Source organism: Brienomyrus brachyistius, chromosome 12 (assembly GCF_023856365.1).
Source record: "Brienomyrus brachyistius isolate T26 chromosome 12, BBRACH_0.4, whole genome shotgun sequence".
NCBI classification, from domain to species: domain Eukaryota; kingdom Metazoa; phylum Chordata; class Actinopteri; order Osteoglossiformes; family Mormyridae; genus Brienomyrus; species Brienomyrus brachyistius.
Genome location: NC_064544.1, coordinates 15,226,695 through 15,253,304, shown reverse-complemented (window position 1 = coordinate 15,253,304; position 26,610 = coordinate 15,226,695). Strand labels below are relative to the sequence as shown.

Here is a 26,610-nt window from a genome sequence, read left to right as displayed (position 1 = left end):
GATTCTGTCTCTCCTTCACCTTTGGCCACTGGCCCTGCCTTCATCCTTCCTGTTCCCTTGGTTCCGGTGATGCCTGTTTTTTCCCCATATTCTCAGCCTTGTTTGGTGTCTGTCCCGCATCCCTTGTCCTGTCCGGGGTTCTGTCTGTCCCTGGTGTGCACATGACCAGGGGGGTGGTACTGTCAGGATCTGCCTGTCATGTTCCCATATGGCCAGCAGTGGTCGCTACTGGCCATTCAGTTTCCTCTCGCTTCTCTTTATTACTCACACCTGCCTCTCATTCAACTATCATACTGAACTCAACATTTCCATTAAGAAGCACACAGAATCCAAAGACAAGAACTGAGAAATGCAAATATTTTTCAGTTGGCATTTATATATCAATTATTTTGTGTATATCAATACGGACTTGTCCTGTGCTCCACAGTTAATCGTTGACATTGCATGTGTCGTTCTTGCCAATGTTTGGGGTTTGTCCTGATCCCTTTTAATTGTTCCTCATTACCCCTTTTGTTTGGTCCCTCGTGGTCCATTGGTTTGTGTTTGAGTTTGTTTGTTTAAAATAAAGCCCTCTACAGTATGTTTAAATCGCAAGGCCTTGTGTGGATTATCGCTTTGTTCCTGCTTCCCGACCCGACGTGACCATTAATGACGTGTTTACAGATTCTTATAAGCTGGGCATTTATCGAAAATGTTACTGAATGATGACATTAGAGAATCCAAATACAACAATTGAGAAATACTAATACCTTCCTGCTGCTATTTATAGGTCAATGTTCTTATGTCTTGGCTGTCAAAGAAGGAAGTAGCTTTTTTGTGCTCCTCACTAGACACAACTTACAGAAAAGTGCATGAAACAGTTCATTGTAGTGATATGCAGTAATGCTCATCTTAACAAGTCTCCTACTCATTTCTGGTAAGTTTTAAACTGCTTTTAAATGTGATACTTGTGGAACCAGGTATATTGGCAACTGCTTCTTGTTCATATAATAAGAGAAAAATGTACTTGTTTGCTAATTTCTTATCTTGTGATGCTTGTATTCCGGACAGCTAGGGAAGTCGGAATGTTATGGCTTTTGTGACAGAATAGAGTTTCTTGGTTGTATTTTGAGTTGGTTCGCAAATCGCAAATTTCACAGAGAATTTCATATGTGTTCTATTTGTTCATTCATTGATTTATATAATATCTACTTGTATAACAGAGTAACTGTAGTGGTAGTAGGTGGTGTTATGAACTTGCAGTAGTAAAATTTGTATGTTTTTGAACATTATTTGCTAAAAGACTGAAAATAGCATATCAAAAGCAAATACTCTACATCAAGGACAAAAGTAAAACTGACTGTGTGATTTTAAAGCCACATTATGTCTGGCCATGAAGACACATATAAAATAACACATGATATGGTAGGACTGTGACAAAGACTGACATACTGGTAAATCCACAAATGTCACATAATTCTCTGTAGACGACTGGGAAAGAATGAGTCTGTCCGTGTTGAATATTTAAAATATTCTCAAAATAAAAGGAAATAGAACTCCTTAATGAGTCAGATAATGGGGGGATAAACTGCATGCTTAGCATGAAATGATCACCTATGATATTACATACACAGTTAGCAAACAACCAAACTAATTAATTATCTCAATAACCATGTAACACTATATTGCTGAGTATATTTGGGAGTTTCTTTAGTGGGGGGTTAATATGGTAACGTAACTGAAAGCTGATCGTTAGATTTGCAGCCAGTATGAATACAGTTGCTTATTAACTGTATTGTAGGCTAATATTAATCTAAAACTTGTCTGGTCCTGGATATCAAGTTGTCTTCAGCTAATGATTGTCAGATTTTTAAGAACAGGGTAACTCATCAGCTGGGTAATTGACACAGTTTAAAGGTATCTGGCTGTGAAGTATTGGGTGTCCCACCATAATGAGTGTAGATGCATGATCTCCTGCTTGCTTTCCTGGATTTCCAGCTTTTCAATTTGTGATTTACTGGACTGTGCAAAAATCTTATGCAGGCATAGAAAATGATGTTTAAGTGATATTCATGTTGGTGTAAAACTTTGCTATTCTGTCTGTTAAAGTGTGTCAGCTTGGCCATTTCAAACCCCCCCCCCCCCCCCCCCCCCCCCCCGTATTTGCAGGGACCGTCCAATATATCCATGTATTTTTAACGGGTTGGACTTATTATTTTCTTATTAGCTGGCTCGTAGTGTGGGCATGACAATAAGCAGTTATATAAAATTCATTCTGCTTCTTATGTGAATTTTATACATTAACCGCTAGTGGGTAATAATTAATAAAGTAAGTTTCTCTACTAACCTTCTTTAAACTCTGGATATGTATAACAATGAACGGCAGAGTGCTGGAGGAATGTGCGTTTCTGTCAGCTTCATGTGCTGCAGGGCCAGTGCAGTACAAGCACCTCTAGAGTGACATCTAACGAACAGCAACTTTCTATACCCAAATAGTGAAAGTACAAGGCTGGCTTAGGCTTCTGGGCAGAAACAATTAGAACTCATTGCTTTTCTTCTTCATTGCAGGTGTTTGTGTTGCTGCTGATATGACAGTAAATGGCAGCGTAGGAGGGACAGTGGACCTGCCTTCAGTCCTGGGGAGTCTGAAGGTGGAAGATTTTCAGTTGCTGAGGTGGAAATTTAAGAATATAGACATTGCTGAAAAGTTCAGTGGTCAAACAGAAGTAAACCTTCATGCTCAGTTCAAAGGACGACTGCAGCTGAGCCCTGATTTCAGTCTAACAGTGAGGGAGCTGAGACTGGAGGACAGTGGGGAGTATCAGCATGTAGGAAGGAAGAAAGATGGTTCACAGATTTCCACATATACAATCCAGCTGCAGGTTTATGGTAAGATCTTTCACATGCATGTACATGAATATAAATCAGGAGAGGTATTCCGATATACTAATTAACTTCATTATTATTATTATTATAATTATTACTTTATTATTTATTACTGTCCAAACAATTATGCATTTGCCATTGTTAGAGAGGTGTTCAGAGTTGTGCTTGTAATTATATCTGTATGGTTGTAAAGCTCATGTTCCCCAGCCTTGTACCCTGTGCTGCACAGACAGGCTCTAGGCCCCTTGTGACCCTGACCAGGATAAGCAGTTAGGATGGATGATGTGAAGTTTAGGAGAAACATCATCTTATCCATCCTTCCATTTTCCATAACTGCTCATCTGCAGTGAGGAAACACAGGGCAGCCTAAGTGAAGGGACACCCTGGTTGGTCCATCACACAGCTCACATCTACAATAAAATGCTGGGGGCAGCTTAGTGATGCCAGTTTATACTGAGGAAGGAAGGCAGAGTGCCTGGTAGAATCACATGCAAACATCCCACAATCCTGGAGGCCTGAGGTCACTGTGCTGCCCACTGTGCCACTGCACTGGTCTTCAAACATATTATTACCTGTAGAAATGTTGACAGCATCATTTTCTGTACTTATTCAGTAGAGACCCCCATAACATCAGTGTGGATACAGTCAGAATACACCTGGGACCCAGAGAACCACACCTGCGCTGTGCGTTTGGTCTGCAACTCATCAGGAGGCCTAAGACCCTCTTACACCTGGAGGATGAGGGATTAGACAGAGAGCAGCTCCAGGCTGCATTTCTTTCTTTCACCAGGAGAGGGCAATGTCACCATCACCTGCACTGCAGTTAATGCTGCCAGTCAGATGTCCCGCAGTCACACAGTGAAGTGCATCCCCACAGGTAATCAAACCACAGGTAACACAAGCTCACACATAATGACATCTGCATGGATAAACATATAACACTACAAAGAATTATACCCAGCCTAATCTTTTATGAGTTAAGATATGTGTAAGTAACGGCCAGTGAACATGCTAAAACGATAAGGATTAGATAGAGGATGGAGCAGGTCAGTGACCATGACTGTCTGCAGGGTGTCTGCTGGGGTAAAATGACAATGGCTTCCACACAAGCTCAGGAAATTTATCCTACACTTCTGTGTTTCACATCCAGCCATCCATGCATGCTGATAAAATTCACAATTAACACAGACTTGCATCTCTGGGATCAGGGTTTGAGTCTCCATGATGGCTCCATATATGGAGTTTGCATGTTCTCTCCATCTTGTCATGGCTTCATCCTGCTAGTCCAGTCCACCCCCCCCCCCCATGTAATTAATACCCATGTAATGTATTTTTTTATGTCTTTGTTTCACATCCATCAGTTCCTTTTATCAAGAAAAGCTTTATCCTTCTTCCTTGAAACGAGTTGTAATTCAAAACAAATAAAATGATTATGGGCTATTCTTCGAAATTCGATTAAATAAAAGTGAGATATTCTATCCATTAGGGATTAGTCAAGATTTTCAAATACTCATAGTGTCAAATAGTCATTTGATTATAATTAATAAATTAATTTGATTCAAAACATGCACATTGGGAGACCTCTTCAATAATAATAATAATAATAATAATAATCCAAACACACCTAAGATGATGAAGCATAAAGATAAGAGCTCTATGTCTCATACATGCATGTCCAAGCTGTGAATGCAGAAGATGCAGGAAACACCCAGAGAGGTTTTCTTCTTCCCATCTCCTTTACATTATTACTCTGATCCTTCTAGTGCCCCCTGTTGGCTTCTCACCGTGTCTGCTGAAGATGGCAGTGTTCTCTGTGGGTCTGGTCATCATGGTGTCCGCTGTCATCGCTGTCCACCTCAGGGAGAGATTCCACAGGTAAGTAAAGCAGCCAATCAATTAATCTCATCACAGCATTTATTAGTCATAATAATAATCACTCATATACATCATCACCTGAATGTCCATGGCTCTTTCATTACAGGCAAAGAGAGCCTGTCCAAGGGGCAGAGACAGAGGGAACTGCAGCACCGGGTGGCAGACTGTAGGCGTCCTGGATCCCTGTATCCCTGTACACAGCAGCCTGTTTACCCCCCAGCTTACACACCATGGTAACAATACTTATATTGGAAGGTCACTGTAAATTGAAAATATTAATTCATATCACATCTCAGTGTCATTTACTAGTTGGGTTAGTGGGTCCTAAAGATCAGTCCCCTTTGGATTCTCCTTAACCAGCTTGTATGAGGAGGGTCTGATACAAAATAATTTTAGCATGACAGTTATGAGATACATATCTTCAAATAACATATTTTTACCAGCCTGCGAACACTTTACAGGTAAAATCGACACTGTTTCTCCACATTTACGTTCCACAGTGTTTTATAATATTTCTGTTTGATCGTGTTTGTAATGAGGACTCTTACTTTTGTAAGTAGAACAGCAATCGAATTAAAGGTCCATGTATGTCAGTGTCGACACAGTTTGTCACTCTGCTCACCCTGAGCCTCACTGACCACATTCACTGATGATCAGGAAAACGATGCTGCATGCAGAGGTCAGCGCTTTGGTGTCTACAGCAATGTGCAGCGGGAGGCTGTGAGGGCAGCTCTAAGGTGGAACTGCTGGCTTTTGTGAAATAAAGCTTTGTTTGCACAACTACAATGGATTTATTTTTTTCTGCTCCATCTTGCTCTCCTTCTACAATATACAGACATATAGGTGAGAGTGGCGAATGGGGTCAGAGTGCAAAGTCGGATATTTATCCTCTGGGTCATTCCTCGGTATCAAGGGCCCAAGGCTGATGTGACTATTCTCCTGACCAAAGGATTTGAACTGACAACCTTCTGATCACGGGCACAAAGACCAGTCCTGCTGAGGGATTGACCCACTTGTCAGATCACCCTGGCAAGAGAGAAGGTCCCCAGTCCCCCCCCCCCCCCATCTATATCAGCCCTTTATTCACCTGAGTGCCGGGTGTCATTCCCAGAGTCATTTTCCTGGTTATATTTACATACTTTTAAATCAATAAAAGACAGTCAGAGATGGTGAGTAATCTGATGAGGGGAGTAAAGGCTGCATCATAGGAAAATCACTGACTGACAGGATTTGTCTCAATATGTGACAAATGGAGGCAGCTTTAGCATGTCGATAGAGGGGCTGCTGAGCATCAGGACAATGGCAGCTTTCTGAGTGACTACAGAGGAGCCTTGGCTTGTATGTGCAGAGAGGACAGATAGCTGGAAACTGCTACATTCATGACTATAATGTCATTCCACCGTCATTGTACAGCTACAATTGAATTCTTATATATATTTACTGTATAGATGATATGTGCATATGTGTGTGTGTGTGTGCGTGTGTGTGGACCAATGTCCCCCACAATGTAGTAATAACCTGATTTTTTTACGTTGTAACTGCTCTATGTCTCATGTAATGTTTATAGACTTAGTATCCGTCACTATTGTATGTATCACAACAGATGGGACAAATGACTAATAGGCCCAAGATTCACTTTCGACTTTGTGTGTATACAGTATATGTGAATGAAAACAATGTTTGTGTATGTGTGTGTGTGTGTGTGTGTGTCTGTGTGGGTATGTGTGTGTGTGTGTGTGGGTATGTGTGTTTGTGTGTGGGTATGTGTGTGTGTGTGTGTGTGGGTATGTGTGTGTGTGTGTGTGTGTGTGTGTGGGTATGTGTGTGTGTGTGTGGGTATTTGTGTGTGTGTGTTTGTGTGTGTGGGTATGTGTGTGTGTGTGTGTGTGGGTATGTGTGTGTGTGTGTGTGTGTGTGTGTGTGGGTATGTGTGTGTGTGTGTGGGTATTTGTGTGTGTGTGTTTGTGTGTGTGGGTATGTGTGTGTGTGTGTGTGTGTGTGTGTGTGTGGGTATGTGTGTGTGTGTGTGTGGGTATGTGTGTGTGTGTGTGTGTGCGTGTGTGGGTATGTGTGTGTGTGTGTGTGTGTGGGTATGTGTATAGGTATGTGTGCAATTAAATGAGAAGCATTCCAATGTACCTGTACTTGTGCAAATGGTGAATAAAGCATCGTTAAATCAAAATTCAAACAGACCTTTTAGGATACTGTGGTGGCATCAGCCATCTTCTATGGTGTGGTCTGCTGGGGCAGCAGCATCTCTACTGGGGAGAGGAGAAAACTGAACAGGCTGATTAAAAGGCCAGCTCTGTCTTGGGAGGTCCCCTTGACTCAGGGGAGGTGGTGAACGACAGGAAAACGTTGGCTGAGCTACATTTCCTGTTGGAGGACATCTCCCACCCCTTACAGGACACACTGTCAGTACTGAGCAGCTCCATCAGCGACAGACTGCTGCATCCAAAGTGTGTGACAGAGATACCGCAGGTCTTTCCTTCCATCTGCCATCAGACTTTACAACAAACAATAAGCACATACTTAATCCCATGCTCATATACTCCCACACATATACTGAGACAGTTTTTACGTTATAATACTCCTTTTCTTGCTGCTATTAACATGTGTATATATATATATATATATATATATATATATATATATAAAAATATATATATATATATATATATATATATATAAATATATATATATATATATATATATATATATATATATATATACACATATACATGCTTATTTATTTATCAATCAATATAATCTACATTACATTTATACTTTATTTTTCAGCATATTGTACAGTTTTTGATCGCATTCTATATATTGTATTTCTGTTGTTTAATATTACTGCTATTACTTAAAGACTTTCTAGAATTCTGCAAATTTTTGTTGCACTGTCCACTTTGCTGCTGTAAAATGCAAATTTCCCACCTGTGGGATTAATAAAGACTAACTTATCTCATCTCATCTTACATATTGTCTGGCTATAGACTTAGAAACAGCTCCCCCCACTGGTTTGTTTGCTAACTGTATCCCGACCATCCTTTTGGTTGCACTGGGGAGTCCAGTTTCTTCTCAGTGACCAAACACATGAAGTTCAGTGAATTGGTAACTCCGAACCGCCCACAGTGAGTGTCTTCACTGTGATGGACTTGCATCCCATCCAGGGGGTCCCCAGCGGCCCCACCGGGGTGAGCAGTAACCCAGGTCCAGTGAATTGGTAACTCCGAACCCCCCACAGTGAGTATCTTCCCTGTGATGGACTGCTGTCCCATCCAGGGTGTCCCCTGCCTCATGCCCTGTGCTTCCTGGGTTAAGCTCCAGGGTCTCCTTGAAAGATGGATGGATACATTGTATTTAGCAATCAGAGGTTAAAATATCTTTCTCTCATTAATTCTTTACCCCATCTCTTTCTATATTGCAGCATTATTTTCATTCTCACACGGCAATTACACTCTCAGTCATTCTAACTTAGACAGTAGCACAATACAGGCAGCAGTCTCCCACTTCCTGTTGAGTATAAGAAGGTGAAATGTGAAACTCAAAATAAAACTTCCATTACCTCTAGTGCAGTTATTCATACTGCTACCTTAGGAGAATGTTTCTGTCCTTCATTTGTCTGCTGCTCCCCTTTGCTGTCCTTAATCAAGGTAGGTAATTCCCTTCTAACTAAGACTGCAGATATTTAATAACAGTAATGGTAAATCTTCGAACGTCAAACTAAATTGTCTTTTCGGTTATTTAAACGTGACACGTGTTGCGGAAAAGATAACTACTAACCTACCACTTCTTAATTACCTGTCAAAAACATACTTTATTTATTTGTTAACGCGACTGAAGAATGTCTGTAATTTCTGGGGGGAAAAAAAATCAAGGAACTGACTGTTTGTGAGAGTAAATACATTCTGTAGTGTTAGTGTGGAAAGCCTGATCTTTACTGTAGTTACAGAATGACTGGGTTTCATTACACTTTTTCTCAGAACTCAGTGTCACATCCATCAGTTCCTTTTATCAAGAAAAGCTTTATCCTTCTTCCTTGAAACGAGTTGTAATTCAAAAAAAATAAAATGATTATGGGCTATTCTTCGAAATTCGATTAAATTTATTTTCATGTATTAGAATTAACAGTGCTAATTTGGGTGTCTATGTGCCTGATGAATAACGGATCCTTTTTAATACTTAAAGATGAATTTTTGTCAGGACTTTGATTTGTCTTGTCATGGCATTAAAGTATTTCCTGTAGTTTTAGTTTTAGACTTTGCATGAGAAGCCAATGTCTTTGAGTGTGTGTATTTTTTGAAAGCTTGACAGAGATTTTTTTTGTTAGTTTTTTCTAACAGTTTTCCAGTGTATTTGCAGAGAGGGGGCAGTATAGGTAGACCAGCGGAATAAAGTCATCTGGTAAAATTTTAAAAGCAAACTACCAGAGCTCATGAGAACACAATTTTCAAGTGTAATCTGTTACAGAGGAAGTGGGGGGGGGGGGGGGGGCGATGTGACATGAGGGTATTCACAGACCACTGCGGTTGGGCTAGACACTGCATGCAGAGTGAGAGCTTGACACGTAAATAATTCCGCTAATCCTCTTTTCGCACATACCCAGGCTAAGATTTCTCTTAAGCCTAACCTTAAACCTCTAGATGTCTGTCTTGCACAGTTACTACAGAGTTTTATAAAGTTGGGGTGATACACAGTAGGAGCAGAACAAAATACAAGATACAATGTAATGTATAGAAACCGTGCTCACTGGCAGCTATCATGGGTGACGTCGCGGATAGTGGAACTGAAATAGCGGATTATTCCGCAACCAAAAGGAGAAACTGTGTAGTGAGACAACACTGTGGTTGCTGGTGATGTTGACGCAGGTTGCACAACGCTTAGCAAAATCATACGCAGTTTATACCCGTAACTCTCATCTCCAAGTGTAGTAGTGAGTGTAGTGAGCCAGTTCACATGCAGAACTCTACGGGGCGACAGCTACCCCCTTAAAAAGGAGAGTATGTTTCAGCTGTAACATCCAACCGTCCATTAGTAATATCTCTAGAAGTTGCTTATATCATCTCCTTTGAGTACAAACTTTCTCTAAGGGAGAGGTTATTGGCGTGATGAAGATTAGAGTGAGCAAATGAATTTTGAGGAAAAGAGTGTATTTTGAGGAACATTTCTATGTTAGAGCTATAACAAAATACTGATCTTTTCCTATATAACAGTCACTAAGTAAGCGTGAATGCATGACAAGTCGTGTATTATACTGTTGTGAGTGTGAGGTGAATTTTAAATTAGGAGACGGATGTTCATTTAAAAAGGGAGAAAAACTATCTATCACTTCACACCAGAAATCTGCCTAAGCAGCAGTACAAACACGGAGCAACTTACTCTACAGATGCACTCACGGTTACATGCTAACAAACACACACACACACACACACACACACACTCCCTCTTCTGGGGTGTCCTTATCTCCGGCTGCTGCAGGGCGGTCATGTCAGGCCGGGGGGTGATACAGTCCCTGTGCAGGACCACAGCCCTTTGTCACTCTGGCAGCTGCAGGAAATAGGCGACACGCTCAGATTTCCATGCTGCATAAAATAAATATACAACATAGGAAGGTGCTTGAGTATCTCCCCTGGTCCCTTCCAGTGACTATGCAGCTTAGATGACCACCCCTTCTTATGTCAATGTCCCGCATGTGGCTACGTGCCTCCTAGGTGCATTTCTGCCAGGAGGTCACTGCACTTTGCTGTTGCCAGGGCAGACTGTGCAGATGCTCAGACCCACAGACACTCCCAGAGGCACCATACTCCATAATTGCCTCCTTTAGTACCTGCAGCTACACAGGCATGTGCAACTCCCATCCAACCAAACAGCTGTGCCTCACAGTGCAGAGACCTCCCTTCAGTCTGGTCACGTCCTACAGGCAACCCTGACTTCAGGCTGGCATCAGGTCACTTGCCAACTCCACCCGCAGCCACTGCCGATCAATAGTCTATAGTTTCAAGATGCCAGTCTCCTCCCAGTGCAGGGGCAACATGGAAGCGCTTATGCATTGCCATGGAGCCTGCACCACCAGTGCTGGACCTTGAAGTTGAATCCTCTGAGGGCCTCCACCTAATGCACCAGCTGATCCTCAGGGTTGTGGAGGAACATGTGGTCAGTGCACAGTAGTAAGCACTGTCTATAGAGGTACGGGTGGAAATGGCGACAGGCTTGGACGACTGCTAGGGGTTTTGCCCCAGGTCACGCTATAATTTCTCTCAGGGAGGTTGAGCCTCTAACTTAATTATGCTACCATCCTCTCCCCCTGGGGCCCTGCCTGAGACAGATCCCCTCATTACTGGCATCCGTGTTGAAGCAGAGTACCAGACTGGGTTACACCAACACTAGGGCCACTACAGGCAGTTAACGGTAGTACGTTTTGTACAAACTGTGAATAATACAAGATGAGACCCAGGAAACTGTGGAGGTCCACAATACTTCACAGTGTCCTCCAGTTACTGCAGTTATTTTCCTGGGTCTGCAGCCACACCTTCAACACACATTACGTGACCTAGGAACTCCATCATTTGGTGTCGAAGGAAGCACTCCCAGGAGATGAGGTGCAGACCATCCTTGCGAATAGCAGCAAAGATGGTGCACAAGTTGTTGAGCATGCAGTTAAAATCAGCAACATGGAAGAGCAGATCGTCAAGCTAGAAGATGCACTGGCTCTGTGGGGTATGACCTAGCACTTGCACCATCAACCTCTATAAGGTGGTGGGGATGTTGCAGAGTCTGAGTAGTATCAATTGTAAGTGTCAGAGACCCAGAGTCCTGGGTTGGGCATTTGGAGCCAGTTTGATCTGCCAATAAACATTTCAGAGGATGAAGGAGCTAAACCATGTTAACCAGGTAATGTAATCTAGCAGTTGAGGTTGCAGACAGATGGGCTGGGTATCTCCGGTGGGAGAGCACTGAGAAAACGTCCAGTCTTCAACCAGCACCACGGCTCAGGTGTCAGGTCCACGCTGCCTGACTGCCACAGCTCATGGACTGCCTGCACTGTTTCCTGGGAGGGTTTCTCCGTTGTGCTGTAATGCATTGGGTTAGCTGTGCATCGGAGGTGGCTAGAACAGTTGGGGACAAGCTGGTCGCAGCCACAGTCTGCTGTTGTGTCTGTCAGTTCTGCTGCCAAGTGGCCATGGGTGCGTCAATGTGTGAAACAAGTTGACAGAGCAGGACCAGCCCTATGATACAGGTTCTGCCACTTTCTGCTCGGTGGTCTGTCCTGCAAGCAAGATATGGAGCCACCCCCTTCCCTTCCCTCATGCCGGTGATGGACGGGAGTCGGGCCTTGGTTGCCTCCCATCATGTTGGATCTGGTTAGTCTGAGCCTGGAAGGACAATGTGCAGACCCCGCTCGTGGCCCAACCAGCCCACTTGATGACACGGCAGCGGTGGCTTTGCAGTGGACAGTGGTGCTTCCGGTGTCACAGATGAAGCTCTGCAGTGGGCGGTTCAGCTTGGTTGTTGATCACTGTGGTGTTGCAGGCAGAGACAGGATCGCCTTGGGTCTCTGTGCTTCAGCTAAAGTGTCAGGCAGTTTTGCCAGTACTTGCAGCTGAAGGTGCTGCTGGAATCACTGCAGCATCCATGCCCTGATAAAGGCACGAAGGGCCAGCTCTTCCTTCAATGCGTGAAGGAAGTGTGTAACTTGGAATGGGTAACAGTGGAAGTCTGTGGCGAATGCATCCGGAGTTTTGCTTCCCTGTCTAGAGCCACCAGCTTCTCCCTAATGGCTTCTGCCGATAGCTGCCGGATGAACTGCTGCCGGATGAACTGCTGCTCGAGCACTGTGAACAGAGCGCCGTAATCCCACTGCTTCTCCAGAGTAAGCATGATGAGAACATGGAGGGATTCCCCTTGTAGCGCCATGGTTTCTGATGGGGACCAGCTGTTGTGCTGGTGTGCTTCGGCGAGATAAGGCAGCAGGAGCCCCTCTTCACTGAAGTCGGGGTGCTTCATCTGGTGCTGTAGAACTGAGTGCCTTTCATCACAGAGCCACGGTTATCTAGCAAGTTACTTTTGTGGTCAACGTCACAAAATTCATCTGGCATACCATGAATTACAAGGTAACAAAAACCTAGAAATCCAGTGAAATACTCCATGGCTTAGACCATGCAGCTGTTAAATGCAAACTGCCTGCTGCTAAGCCCAAAGGCCAGTCTTTATCTACAAGCGTGCAATGCCAAATGTGCAGTAACCATGATATAAGCCTGTCAATGCACTCCAAAAAGTCCATTTTGCATTTTTAAATGCACAGCTGCAGAGGCAGAGAAATGTAAACATACTGTAACGGAGTTGGACTGTAGGGGGCGGCGGCACCCATAATGCACTGCTCCCACCGAGGGGGAGAATCTGTTTACCTGTTATTCCGGTTGTTGTTGTTTGTGTTGTTTGGGGGGGGGGGGGGGGGGGGAGTTATTAGTATTTGTTAATGTAATTGGGTTCTTACGTGTTTGGAAATGTGTTTGGGTGGTTTTTGGGTAAACGCACACAGGCTACCGTGGACGGGATCCTCGGTAGTACTGTGTATCTGGGCAGGGTTTTTGTGTGTAAAAGCAGAGTGAGCAAGTAAGCTTATGGCAGAGTTAGCCCTTTGCTTGCATTTGCTGTGCTTTTATTCTGTTCTTTGCTGACAGAATAAAGCTTGGAGACTTCTCTCCTGTTGAGCAAAGTTCCTTGACTGTCTCCATTACTCCCTGGTGGTGAAAACCCAGAAAATTCTATAATACATTTTAACTATTTGTTTTATTCATTAACCTTCATATCCCTCCTAGTATTCAGCAGAATTATGTGACTTTAGTGTTTACCATTATTATACCATCTTATATAGGCAGGTGAAACAGAACTGTAACATATGACTGGGTTATAATTGCATTACATCAGTAAATCAATTTGGTATTTAAATACTGACACAGGTCCTGGGCCTCTATCACAAAGCATGATTTCTTGCCTAGTTGGATAACGTATCGGATTTAAGGTAGTCTGGGCTAAATACAAGTGAATGACAAGTCATCTAACTAACAAATCTCTTTATGATATAAGTCTCTAGTCCTGAACGTGAAGCACTGTTGTTGTTTAAGTGATCTGTAGCAGTTTCTTTGCATTTATAGTTTCCATTGAGTAACGTTAATTAAACGTTGTAATCTCGTATTGATTTAGAGCTGTGATTCACCTGGTACTATGTATCATAGAAAATTAATCAACAGCTTTCAGATTTGAGAATCGGACAGTACTGCGATATAAACAATTATAATAACCCCTCATTTAAACATGGCATGACCTCAGCGTCTCTTCCCATCAATGACACAGCAAACTGTGATGACCTGTTTCTTGACATTTGCCTTTCTGTGTTTAGCCTACAGTGGGCAGATTCCTCTGTTTGTTTTAAGCGGAGCGTCTGTCCGACTGAGCCCCAAAGGACATGAAGCAGTGGAAATGGAAAGCATCGTCTGGATACTGAATTCATCAATACGACTAATGAAGTACGACTTTGAAAAGGAAGAGTTAAAATTACACAACAAATACAAGAACCGACTGGAGTTTGACTCAAAAACCTCTTCAATGGTCCTGAATAACCTGACTGGGAGGGACAATGGACTCTACATTGCCAAAGTTACAGATGTGAATGGATATGAGCATGTCAGCCAGTTCCTCCTTTCAGTCCAAGGTGGGACATCACATTTCTTCCGAGCCTTAGGACTCCCCCACATGTAGCATTCATGTTTATAGCAGGCCGGTGGATCACAGACTGACTCCTTTGCTTTGCACCTCGAATCCGTTTGCTTCTCCTTCACAGCATACAATTAGGTGAATAGGCTTCCCTACATTTCCCACAGTATGTGTGTGTTGGGGGTCACTGTGGTGGGCTGGCGTCTAATCCAGGTGATCTCCACCCTGGGCTGTTAGGTAACACAGTGACTCTGTAATGGATAAGCACTTGTAGAAAGTGGATGGCTGGATTTCAAATAGGAACATATAGGATTGCATGACGGAACATTTAAAATAATTACATAGACTGACACACTCATAGTCATTCACTCACATAAAGCAATTTAGTCACTAATACAACTGAATCATGGTTGATTGAAATATGCATGGAACCAAGGATGTCATGAAAACTGCACGCATACATATAGCCAAATTTACACCTAAAACCGATTGTAACCCTGAACTACTATAAGTTGAAAATCTTGCTATTGTTATATCATGCGTTTTTCTATCCGTTCTCCAATCACCTATTCCGGTGAGGGAATTTTACATATTAACTGCTAGTATGAAAAACCACTAGTGGGTAATATTACATTAAGTCTGTCTACAAACTGTCCTTAACATCTGTATATGTATAGAAAAAACAAAGAGTGCTGGAGGAATGTACATTTGTATCAGCTTCATGTGCTGCATGGCCAGTGCGGTACAAGCACCTCTAGAGTGACATCAAATGAACAGCGACTTTTTATACCCAACAGTGAAAGTACAAGGCTGGCTTATGCTTCTGGTCAGTGTCAGAATCAGAATTCAATGCTTTACTTTTAATTGCAGGTGTTTGTGTTGCTGTTGATCTGACAGTAAATGGCAGCATGGGAGGGACAGTGGAGCTGCCTTCAGCCCTGGGGAGTCTGAATGTGGAAGATTGTTTGTTACTGAGGTGGATATTTAATGGAAGTAACATTGCTGAAAGGGTCAGGGGTAAAAATGCAGCATATAATCATCCTCAGTTCCAAGGACGACTGCAGCTGAGCCCTGATTTCAGTCTAACAGTGAGGGAGCTGAGACTGGAGGACAGTGGGGAGTATCAGCGTGTAGGAATGAAGAAAGATGGTCTACAGATTCCTACATATACAATCCAGCTGCAGGTTTATGGTAAGATCTTTCACATGCATGTACATGAATATAAATCAGGAGAGGTATTCCGATATACTAATTAACTTTATTATTATTATTATTATTATTATAATTATTACTTTATTATTTATTACTGTCCAAACAATTATGCATTTGCCATTGTTAGAGAGGTGTTCAGTGTTGTGCTTGTAATTATATCTGTATGGTTGTAAAGCTCATGTTCCCCAGCCTTGTACCCAGTGCTGCATAGACAGGCTCTAGGCCCCCTGTGACCCTGACCAGGATAAGCAGTTAGGATGGATGATGTGAAGTTTAGGAGAAACATCATCTTATCCATCCTTCCATTTTCCATAACTGCTCATCTGCAGTGAGGAAACACAGGGCAGCCTAAGTGAAGGGACACCCTGGTTGGTCCATCACACAGCTCACATCTACAATAAAATGCTGGGGGCAGCTTAGTGATGCCAGTTTATACTGAGGAAGGAAGGCAGAGTGTCTGGTTGAATCACATGCAAACATCCCACAATCCTGGAGGCCTGAGGTCACTGTGCTGCCCACTGTGCCACTGCACTGGTCTTCAAACATATTATTACCTGTAGAAATGTTGACAGCATCATTTTCTGTACTTATTCATTAGAGCCCATAACATCAGTGTGGATACAGCCAGAATACACCTGGGACCCAGAGAACCACACCTGCGCTGTGCATTTGGTCTGCAACTCATCAGGAGGCCTAAGACCCTCTTACACCTGGAGGATGAGGGATCAGACAGAGAGCAGCTCCAGGCTGCATTTCTTTCTTTCACCAGGAGAGGGCAATGTCACCATCACCTGCACTGCTGTTCATGCTGCCAGTCAGATGTCCCGCAGTCACACAGTGAAGTGCATCCCCACAGGTAATCAAACCACAGGTAACACAAGCTCACACATAATGACATCTGCATGGATAAACATATAACACTACAAAGAATTATACCCAGCCTAATCTTTTATAAGTTAAGATATGTGTAAGTAACGGCCAGTGAACATGCTAAAACGATAAGGATTAGATAGAGGATGGAGCAGGTCAGTGACCATGACTGTCTGCAGGGTATCTGCTGGGGTTAAATGACAATGGCTTCCAGACAAGCTCAGGAAATTTATCCTACACTCCTGTGTTTCACATCCAGCCATCCATGCATGCTGATAAAATTCACAATTAACACAGACTTACATCTCTGGGATCAGGGTTTGAGTGTCCATGATGGCTCCATATATGGAGTTTGCATGTTCTCTCCATCTTGTCATGGCTTCCTCCTGCTAGTCCAGTCCACCCCCCCCCCATGTAATTAATACCCATGTACTGTATTTTTTTATGTCTTTGTTTTTTATTTAGGAAAAAGTGAGATATTCTGTCCATTAGAGATTAGTCAAGATTTTCAAATACTCATAGTGTCAAATAGTCATTTGATTATAATTAATAAATTACTTTGATTCAAAACATGCACATTGGGGGACCTCTTCAATAATAATAATAATAATAATAATAACAATCCACACACACCTAAGATGATAAAGCATAAAGATAAGAGCTCTATGTCTCATACATGCATGTCCAAGCTGTGAATGCAGAAGATGCAGGAAACACCCAGAGAGGTTTTCTTCTTCCCATCTCCTTTACATTATTACTCTGATCCACTTAATGCCCCCAGTTGGCTTCTCACTGTGTCTGCTGAAGATGGCAGTGTTCTCTGTGGGTCTGGTCATCATGGTGTCTGCTGTCATCACTGTCCACCTCAGGGAGAGATTCTACAGGTAAGTAAAGCAGACAATCAGTTCATCTCATCGCAGCATTTATTAGTCATAATATTTATCATCTATTTACATCATCACCTGAATGTCCATGGCTCTTTCATTACAGGCAAAGAGAGCCTGTCCAAGGGGCAGAGACAGAGGGAACTGCAGCACTAGATGGCAGACTGTAGGCGTCCTGGATCCCTGTACACAGCAGCCTGTTTACCCCCAGCTGTTACCACCATGGTAACAATACTTATACTGGAAGGTCACTGTAAATTAGAAATATTAATTCATATCACATCTGGGTCATTTACTAGTTGGGTTAGTGGATCCTAAAGATCAGTCCACTTTGGATTCTCCTTAACCAGCTTGTATGAGGAGGGTCTGATACAAAGTAAATATTAGCATGACAGTTATGAGATACATATCTTCAAATAACATATTTTTACCAGCCTGCGAACACTTTGCAGCTAAAATCGACACTATTTCTCCACATTTACATTCCACAGTGTTTTATAATATTTCTGTTTGATCGTGTTTGTAATGAGGACTCTTATGAGTAGAACAGCAATCGAATTAAAGGTGCATGTATGTCAGTGTCGACATAGTTTGTCACTCTGCTCACCCTGAGCCTCACTGACCACATTCACTGATGATCAGGAAAACGATGCTGCATGCAGAGGTCAGCGCTTTGGTGTCTACAGCAATGTGCAGCGGGAGGCTGTGAGGGCAGCTCTAAGGTGGAACTGCCGGCTTTTATGAAATAAAGCTTTGTTTGTACAACTACAATGGATTTATTTTTTTCTGCTCCATCTTGCTCTCCTTCTAAAATATACAGACATATAGGTGAGAGTGGCGAATGGGGTCAGAGAGCAAAGTAGGATATTTATCCTCTGGGTCATTCCTCGGTATCAAGGGCCCAAGGCTGATGTGACTATTCTCCTGACCAAAGGATTTGAACTGGCAACCTTCTGATCACGGGCACAAAGACCAGTCCTGCTGAGGGATTAACCCACTTGTCAGATCACCCTGGCAAGAGAGAAGGCCCCCAGTTCCCCCCCCCCATCTATATCAGCCCCTTATTCACCTGAGTGCCGGGTGTCATTCCCAGAGTCATTTTCCTGGTTATATTTACATACTTTAAAATCAATAACAGACAGTCAGAGATGGTGAGTAATCTGATGAGGGGAGTAAAGGCTGCATCATAGGAAAATCACCACTGACTGACAGGATTCTCAATATGTGACAAACGGAGGCAGCTTTAGCATGTCGATAGAGGGGCTGCTGAGCATCAGGACAATGGCAGCTTTCTGAGTGACTACAGAGGAGCCATGGCTTGTATGTGCAGAGAGGACAGTTAGCTGGAAACTGCTACATTTATGACTATAATGTCATTCCACCATCATTGTACAGCTACATTTGAATTCTTATACTGTGTATATAATATACTTATATATATATATGTATGTGATGTGTGTGTGTGTGTGTGTGTGTGTGTGGACAATTGTCCCCCACAATGTAATAAAAACATGATTTTTTGACATTGCAGAGACCATTTTTCAGGTCTCCACAAACCTCTGTGAATGTATTCAAAAATCAAACGATGCCAAAAGTCTAATATTTTCTTTGGTTACTTATGGTTAAGATTATGGCTGGATAGGGGTTAAGGTCTTCATGTTGTGATTAGAGTCCCCACTTAGATATAATTACAAATCTTTGTGTTTATGTGTATGTATAAATGATAGAGGCATAAATCAGAAATTCAGATAAAGATAAATATGATAAACTAAAATAAATTTACCCTCTATACAGTATACAGTACAATGTTCAATATTCAGTCAGTAATACAAAAACGCATAAAAACCAGTAACAGTGATGTAAAGTGAGGAAGTGCATTCTAGAGCAGCTTTTGAGTGCAAAAAGACAGTTGGTAGGTAGTCCCTTGGTAGGTCGTGACTAGTTATTGTCCAGAGGCAGGTAGTGGACAGAGTTCAGCATCCTGACAGCCTGGTGGATGAAGCTGTTGCACAGTCTTGTGGAGCGGGCCGGGAGGCTCCGGTACCTTCTCCCTGAGGGGAGGAGGCTGAAGAGGGAGTGTGAGGGGTGAGAGGAGTCGTCAGCAATGCTGATGGCTCTGCAGGTGAGGAGGGTGTGGAATATGTGCTTGAGGGAAGGCAGTGGGGCACCGATGATCTTACTCGCTGCATCCACTAGGCTTTGCAGGGATTTCCTACAGGAGGCAGTACAGCCTCCATACCACACAGAGGTGCAGCTGGGTGAGGCGTCAACCAATCACAGGGCACACTTACACACCATTCACTCATACACCATTCACTCACACATGCACACCTAGGGGCAATTTAGTAATGCTAATTAGCGTCGGCATGTTTGTGGAGGGGGAGGGGAACCGGAGTACCAACAGACAACCCCACGACAACATGGGGAGAACATGCGAACTCCACATACATGGAACCCTGGCAGAGATTTGAACCCAGAACCCAGTGCTAACCACCACACCAGCATGCAGCCCCCATTGAGATATTCAAAATATCCTAAAATAAAAAAAAATTTGAGATGAAAATCTACATTCAAATAACTTGTTAAAAACAAGTTAATACTGGTGGGCGATGTGTGGCTCAGGTTAAGCTTCCCTTCTTGTGGTGGTTGCAGGTTCGAGGCCTGGCCTTGGCTGTTAACCCTCCAAGATGCTGCAGGGATGCCAGGTAAATGTGTTTGGAACCTAGATTCACTTTCAACTCTGTGTGTATATATGTGAATGAAAAGGATGTTTGTGTGTGTGTATGTGTGTCTGTACATTTAAAAATCGTTCTTATAAATCTTTTTACCACTTTAAATACCTCCCAGTTATCTTGACCAAATGACCAAATGCTGTCAGTTGTGCCTATTCTTATTTCTCCTGCAATGATATATTCTCTGGCTATAGACATAGAAACAGCTCCCCCCACTGGTTTGTTTGCTAACTGTATCCAGAGCATCCTTTTCTTTGCACTGGGGAGTCCAGTTTCTTCTCAGTGACCAAACACATGAAGTTCAGTGAATTGGTAACTCCGAACTGCCCACAGTGAGTGTCTTCACTGTGATGGACTTGCATCCCATCCAGGGGGTCCCCAGCGGCCCCACCGGGGTGAGCAGTAACCCTGGTCCAGCTTGTGTCCATCACTAGCATGTGTGCACCAATAGAAGGGAAGAGGTGCTTCAGCATTACGTTAATGGGTTGACCACAGGCCGAGAAGTGTGACTAGCCTAAATTCATGACCCCTGCATCATTGGACTTCACGTTCTCTCTCGTCTGGGGGCTCATTTTAATGTATCCAAGATCACACTCCACATTGACATGACCACAGCAACCCTACAGGAAAATCCCAGGGCAGGATATTGGTATCGGGGACTCAGTTTAGATGTACTGCCCCATCCACGTGAAGGAGCGGCCACCCAAGCTGGACAGCAATTACAGAGGGCCGGGGGAGCTGCTCCAGCAACCTCAATGCTGTTTATCACCTGCGGCTGCCCAAGTGCTGAAAGCTGGGCTCCTGCACCGGGTGGGATTGGCACTGTACCACAGCCCTGCCCCAGCTGACCCCTCTGCAGCAGCTGGGGGGAAGGGAAGGTACATCGGGGACTCTGGGGACTGTGACACATTAGTCACGGTAACATCACCAGCCCTTTTACTGCTGAGGGATATTGAATTGGATATGGGGGATGTCAGTGGCCACTGACCCTTAATCAAGCAGTGTGATGCTGTACAGCCAGTCGGCAAGGAGCACTGGCCTTGGGTCACACTGCCAGTCTGTGTAATCTGTAAGTTAATGTGTGTACCTGTGAATTTACATTGAAAATAATAAGTGTTATAACCATGTAATGTTTTCCCATGGAGTGCATGTGTTTTCATTAGCATTTTATTCTGAGTTTTAGTGTGAATGTTGTGTAATTTGCTGGCTTCCCTGTCTGTCTCACTGTTAGTTTAACACTGGTAGTGAGCTGGTGTTAAAGCAGAACTTCTGGTTTAAAAGGACTGTAAAATGACCGACAAACTCATCAGCAGAGGCAGTTATTACTCGAGTTTTAAGCCCTATATGTCATTAGAACTGTCATATGGTCTGAATGTTTTGCCTTTTTTATTCTACCGCTATATAGTCACTTTGTGCTGCATGCTCTCACACTGGAACATGTACATTGTGTGCTACAAACACTGCATCTTTCGACGGTTCCCATCAGCAAGTCACAGAAAGTGATGCCAGTTGTGTGGGTCAGCCACAGAGTCTGTTTAGGGGTCTACTGTGGACACGCCATTCGTGTTGCTTGATGTTAGTGATTATATACAGTTTCTGTAAGGGGGGCTGAGGTGAGGTATGAAGCTGAGACAGGGCTCTGCTAACATTTACAGGGAAACCACAAGCTCACCTAGGAACACTGATGCTAACACAGTAACTTCCTGTATAAAACTTTCACGTCAGTCACTGCTATGGACTTGGCCATGTTTCCAGTCACTGTCCTATTAAGATTGTCAGCTGGTCATGTTGCACAGTTTCCTTCCGCCTTAAGCTTACTTTGATCGGTCGCCTTTTTGTTTTTGTAAACAAAAACAAAAAATATTTTTTGCATTATAATGCAATACTTCCAGTCGTCCTATAACAATGGAAAACATGAACCTAATGCCACATGCTGTTGGAAAAAACCCTCCGTTACTCCTATTTCTGTGAAATGGCCACATAATTGAAATGCCCATCGTAATGGTTGTTAACACTCTACCTGAAGCTGTCATCTCTAATGCGTTATAGATACCTTCATAATGCATTACAAAGCATCTACTATAAGGGTCACTATAGGAATTAATAAAGTAGTACAGCATCTTTCTATTAACCGTCATATGGCATTATAATATTGATTATAATACTTCATAATCTGTGGTCTTCATCTATACTATATTTCACATACCTTCATAATGCATTACACAGCATCCTTAATCTCACCAGTAGCTCCCCCATCGACCAGCCCAACATGGGAGAATCTGGAGGATACCCTGCTGGAGGATCTAGAGTGGGACCCATCAATCCATACATTCATCTTGGCATGTGCCCCCATTTGCCTGGTAACAAGGTCTGGCAGGAATCCCATGTTTTCCAGTTCCAGGGAATCTGTGACCCCGGGGACAATGTAGGAGATCCCTGGAATGGTTATCCATGTCCTAGTGGGGACACTGGTGCCACAAATCCCATTCAAGCTGCCAAGACTGGCTCTGGTTCTGCTCACTGCCATCCTCCAGCTCGTCTATAAACAGCAGCGCCAGCGTCCTCACGGCTTTCCTCCTCTGGACCTTCCAGGACCTTGCCTACAGGCTGGGCCCAGGCTCCTCTGGACCACATCAATGGGCTGAACCTGAGAGAGCCAGCGCTCACTAGCCATTGGCTGCCTCCCATAGGCTTCATGGGCAATCCAGGAGATTTCCACTCCCGCTGTTTATTCCTGACTTCCTGTTCTAACATTCTTTTGTACCTCTGTTTTACCCCAGATTGTGCCCTTTCTATCCACCCTCCATATCATCTTTCTGGTCCCTGAACAGTGTCTCCCTGTCTATGCCACCAAGTCCTGCTCTTCCATTCTTTTTCTCAGTGTTCCTCTTTCTGTCTGCTCTGCACTGGTGTGGTCTTTTGATTCTGTCTCTCCTTCACCTTTGGCCACTGGCCCTGTCTTCATCCTTCCTGTTCCCTTGGTTCCGGTGATGCCTGTTTTTTCCCCATATTCTCAGCCTTGTTTGGTGTCTGTCCCGCATCCCTTGTCCTGTCCGGGGTTCTGTCTGTCCCTGGTGTGCACATGACCAGGGGGGTGGTACTGTCAGGATCTGCCTGTCATGTTCCCATATGGCCAGCAGTGGTCGCTACTGGCCATTCAGTTTCCTCTCGCTTCTCTTTATTACTCACACCTGCCTCTCGTTCATCCCTCATACTGAACTGAACATTAAGAAGCACACAGAATCCAAAGACAATAATTGAGAAATGCAAATATTTTTCAGTTGGCATTTATATATCAATTATTTTGTGTATATCAATACGGACTTGTCCTGTGCTCCGCAGTTAATCGTTGACATTGCATGTGTCGTTCTTGCCAATGTTTGGAGTTTGTTGTGATCCCTTTTAATTGTTCCTCATTACCCCTTTTGTTTGGTCCCTCGTGGTCCATTGGTTGGTGTTCAACTTTGTTTAAAATAAAGCCCTCCATATTCAAATCACAAGCCCTTTTGTGGATCGTCACTTTGTTCCTGCTTCCCGACGTGACCATTCATGACATGTTTATAGATTCTTATAGGCTGGGCATTTATAGAACATGTTACTGAATGATCATTTATTGAACTGAACAGTTTCACTGAGAAATACGCATTTTAGAATCCAAAGACAACAATGGAGAAATACAAATACTTTCCTGCTGCTATTTATAGGTACATTTTTTCAAGCAATGGCTATCAAACAAGGAAGTAGCTTTCTTTGTAAGTAACTAGACACACTACCACAACTTGCAGAAAAGTGCATGAAATGGTTCAGTGTAGTGACATGCAGTAATGCTCATCTTAACAAGTCTCCTACTCATTTCTGGTAAGATTTAAACTGCTTTTAAATGTGATTCTTGTGGAACCAGGTATATTGGCAACTGCTACTTGTTGATAGGATAAGAAAAAATATATAATTGTTTGCTACTTTCTTATCTTGTGATGCTTGTTATATTCCGGAAAGCTTGGGAAATTATGTTATGGCATTTTTGATAGAATACACTTTCTTGGTTGTATTTTGGTTTCCAAATCAAGCAATTTCACAGAGAATTTCATATGTGTTTGGTTTGTAATTTATATATACAGTAGATATGTATAATATCTACATGTATAACAGAGTGACTGTAGTGATAGCAGGCGATGTTATGAACTTGCAGTAGTAAAATTTGTATGTTTTTGAACATGAACTTGGAGCTCCTGCACTTGGATGCTCTCCCTCTCCAGTCATTACACAGAGTAACTCCCAGTCACATTTACAAATAAGCTCCAACAGTGTCATTCACTGTGGTACAGCTGCAGTACTCGCTCTGTATTTGAAATTAAGCACCAGAGAGAGGAACAAGGGTGGTTCCCGGAAGCAATTGATCTTAGCGAATAACGAACAGGATAACGAATAACATAAGTAAAGAACAAGTGAGGTCTATGTCCATTTCCCGAAACCCTTCGTTATCCATACACTGCATTCAAAGGACAAACATTAAATCTATGTATCTCTGTGACAGGACAGAAGGCAAACGACTTCAAATAAAGAGCGATGTAAAAAATAAGTGGATCAGAGCACTCATAAATCTACGAGCAAGATAACAAACTACCTTAGTTATGAAGGGTTTTGGAAAACGCTTGCTAATTAACGAGCGATCTTAAGTGCTACATAATGAACTACTTAATGTTACAAAGCTTACCAAAGCATTCAGGAAAGCCCGACATTTGGTTACAGCAGATCTTTGCAGCTTTTTGTTGAAATTTTATGGAACAATATTCGAGAAAGTAACTAGATTTTACACATGTTGAAAACTGAAAATATTTATATAGTTCTTTCAAAAACAGATGTCATAGTGACATTTATCCTTTGACATTCATCCAGTGCTGTACAACTTATCATGTTGTCCCTGGTGCTGATCCCAGTGCACACTGGGACAGGATGTCAGGCCCTCACACTCAAACACTAAGGATAATTTAGACACCAGTTCACTTATGTGACTGTTTTTGGACTGGAATGGAACCAGAGAACCTATATGTGTTATTTTTAATGGGTCACTTGGGTCAGCCAAGATAAGTATGAAGAAACTTTTTCTTTCAGAAAGAGAAGAAGAATTCATGACTTGCATTGAAAAAATGTTTTATATGGTTTGGTTATATAGAAACACCATCACACTTTGTAAATACATGTAAAGTCGACCCTCCTGCATCGCAACTTTCCCCAGGAAACATGCAAAGGCCAGCAGACATTTTATCTATCTTTTCCCTTTGTTTTGTGACCAAAGATGTGCGCGCAGTTCTTCCAGACCTGTAAACTCTTCAAATGTGAAAAAAACAGAGGAGTGCTGGAGGAATGTAATAGAATGTCTGTTATGGTCATTGTATCGATGAACAAAATGAGTTAGTTTTTGTCAGCTTCATGTGCTGCATGGACAGTACAGTACAAGTACCTCTAGAATGATATCAAATTAATAGTATTTTTATACCCGACAGTGAAAGTAAAAGGCTGGCTTAGGCTTCTGGGCAGAAACAATTAGAACTCATTGCTTTTCTTCTTCATTGCAGGTGTTTGTGTTGCTGCTGATATGACAGTAAATGGCAGCGTAGGAGGGACAGTGGAGCTGCCTTCAGTCCTGGGGAGTCTGAAAGTGGAAGATTTTCAGTCTCTGATGTGGACTTTTAATAATATGGACATTGCTGAAAAGTTCAGTGGTCAAACAGAAGTAAACCTTCATGCTCAGTTCAAAGGACGACTGCAGCTGAGCCCTGATTTCAGTCTAACAGTGAGGGAGCTGAGACTGGAGGACAGTGGGGAGTATCAGCGTGTAGGAAGGAAGAAAGGTGGTTCACAGATTCCCACGTATAAAATCCAGCTGCAGGTTTATGGTAAGATCTTTCACATGCATGTACATGAATATAAATCAGGAGAGGTATTCCGATATACTAATTAACTTCATTATTATTATTATTATAATTATTACTTTATTATTTATTACTGTCCAAACAATTATGCATTTGCCATTGTTAGAGAGGTGTTCAGTGTTGTGCTTGTAATTATATCTGTATGGTTGTAAAGCTCATGTTCCCCAGCCTTGTACTCAGTGCTGCACAGACAGGCTCTAGGCCCCCTGTGACCCTGACCAGGATAAGCAGTTAGGATGGATGATGTGAAGTTTAGGAGAAACATCATCTTATCCATCCTTCCATTTTCCATAACTGCTCATCTGCAGTGAGGAAACACAGTGCAGCCTCAGTGAAGGGACACCCTGGTTGGTCCATCACACAGCTCACATCTACAATAAAATGCTGGGGGCAGCTTAGTGATGCCAGTTTATACTGAGGAATGAAGGCAGAGTGTCTGGTAGAATCACATGCAAACATCCCACAATCCTGGAGGCCTGAGGTCACAATGCTGCCCACTGTGCCACTGCACTGGTCTTC

At 42.9% G+C, this 26,610-nt stretch overlaps 3 protein-coding genes across 6 annotated transcripts in view; all 3 read left to right on the top strand.

The window, feature by feature from the left end:
• The window catches only part of LOC125704859 (SLAM family member 5-like), a 75,016-nt gene extending 69,451 nt beyond the window's left edge, over positions 1-5,565 (top strand). The window contains exon 4 of the mRNA XM_048970998.1: positions 4,847-5,565. Coding sequence (XP_048826955.1) covers positions 4,847-4,910 — 64 coding nt within the window. The 3' untranslated portion in view covers positions 4,911-5,565. The remainder of the gene's footprint in view (positions 1-4,846) is intronic.
• LOC125704837 (uncharacterized) overlaps positions 1-26,610 on the top strand; it is a 111,265-nt gene that overhangs the window by 82,678 nt on the left and 1,977 nt on the right. Inside the window, exons 3-4 of the mRNA XM_048970942.1 lie at positions 15,331-15,651; positions 16,271-16,528. Of these exons, the coding sequence (XP_048826899.1) occupies positions 15,331-15,651; positions 16,271-16,528 (579 nt within the window). The remainder of the gene's footprint in view (positions 1-15,330; positions 15,652-16,270; positions 16,529-26,610) is intronic.
• Positions 8,188-26,610, top strand: part of LOC125704843 (SLAM family member 5-like) — a 52,889-nt gene continuing 34,466 nt past the window's right edge. For 3 of the 4 annotated variants that reach the window (XR_007381259.1, XM_048970969.1, XM_048970968.1), the window contains exons 1-2: positions 8,188-8,399; positions 14,147-14,458. Coding sequence is in view for 3 of the 4 variants with exons in the window: in XM_048970969.1 (XP_048826926.1) it covers positions 8,348-8,399; positions 14,147-14,458 (364 nt within the window). In the remaining variant the exon portion in view is untranslated. The remainder of the gene's footprint in view (positions 8,400-14,146; positions 14,459-26,610) is intronic. The other variant, XM_048970970.1, reaches the window with a different exon arrangement.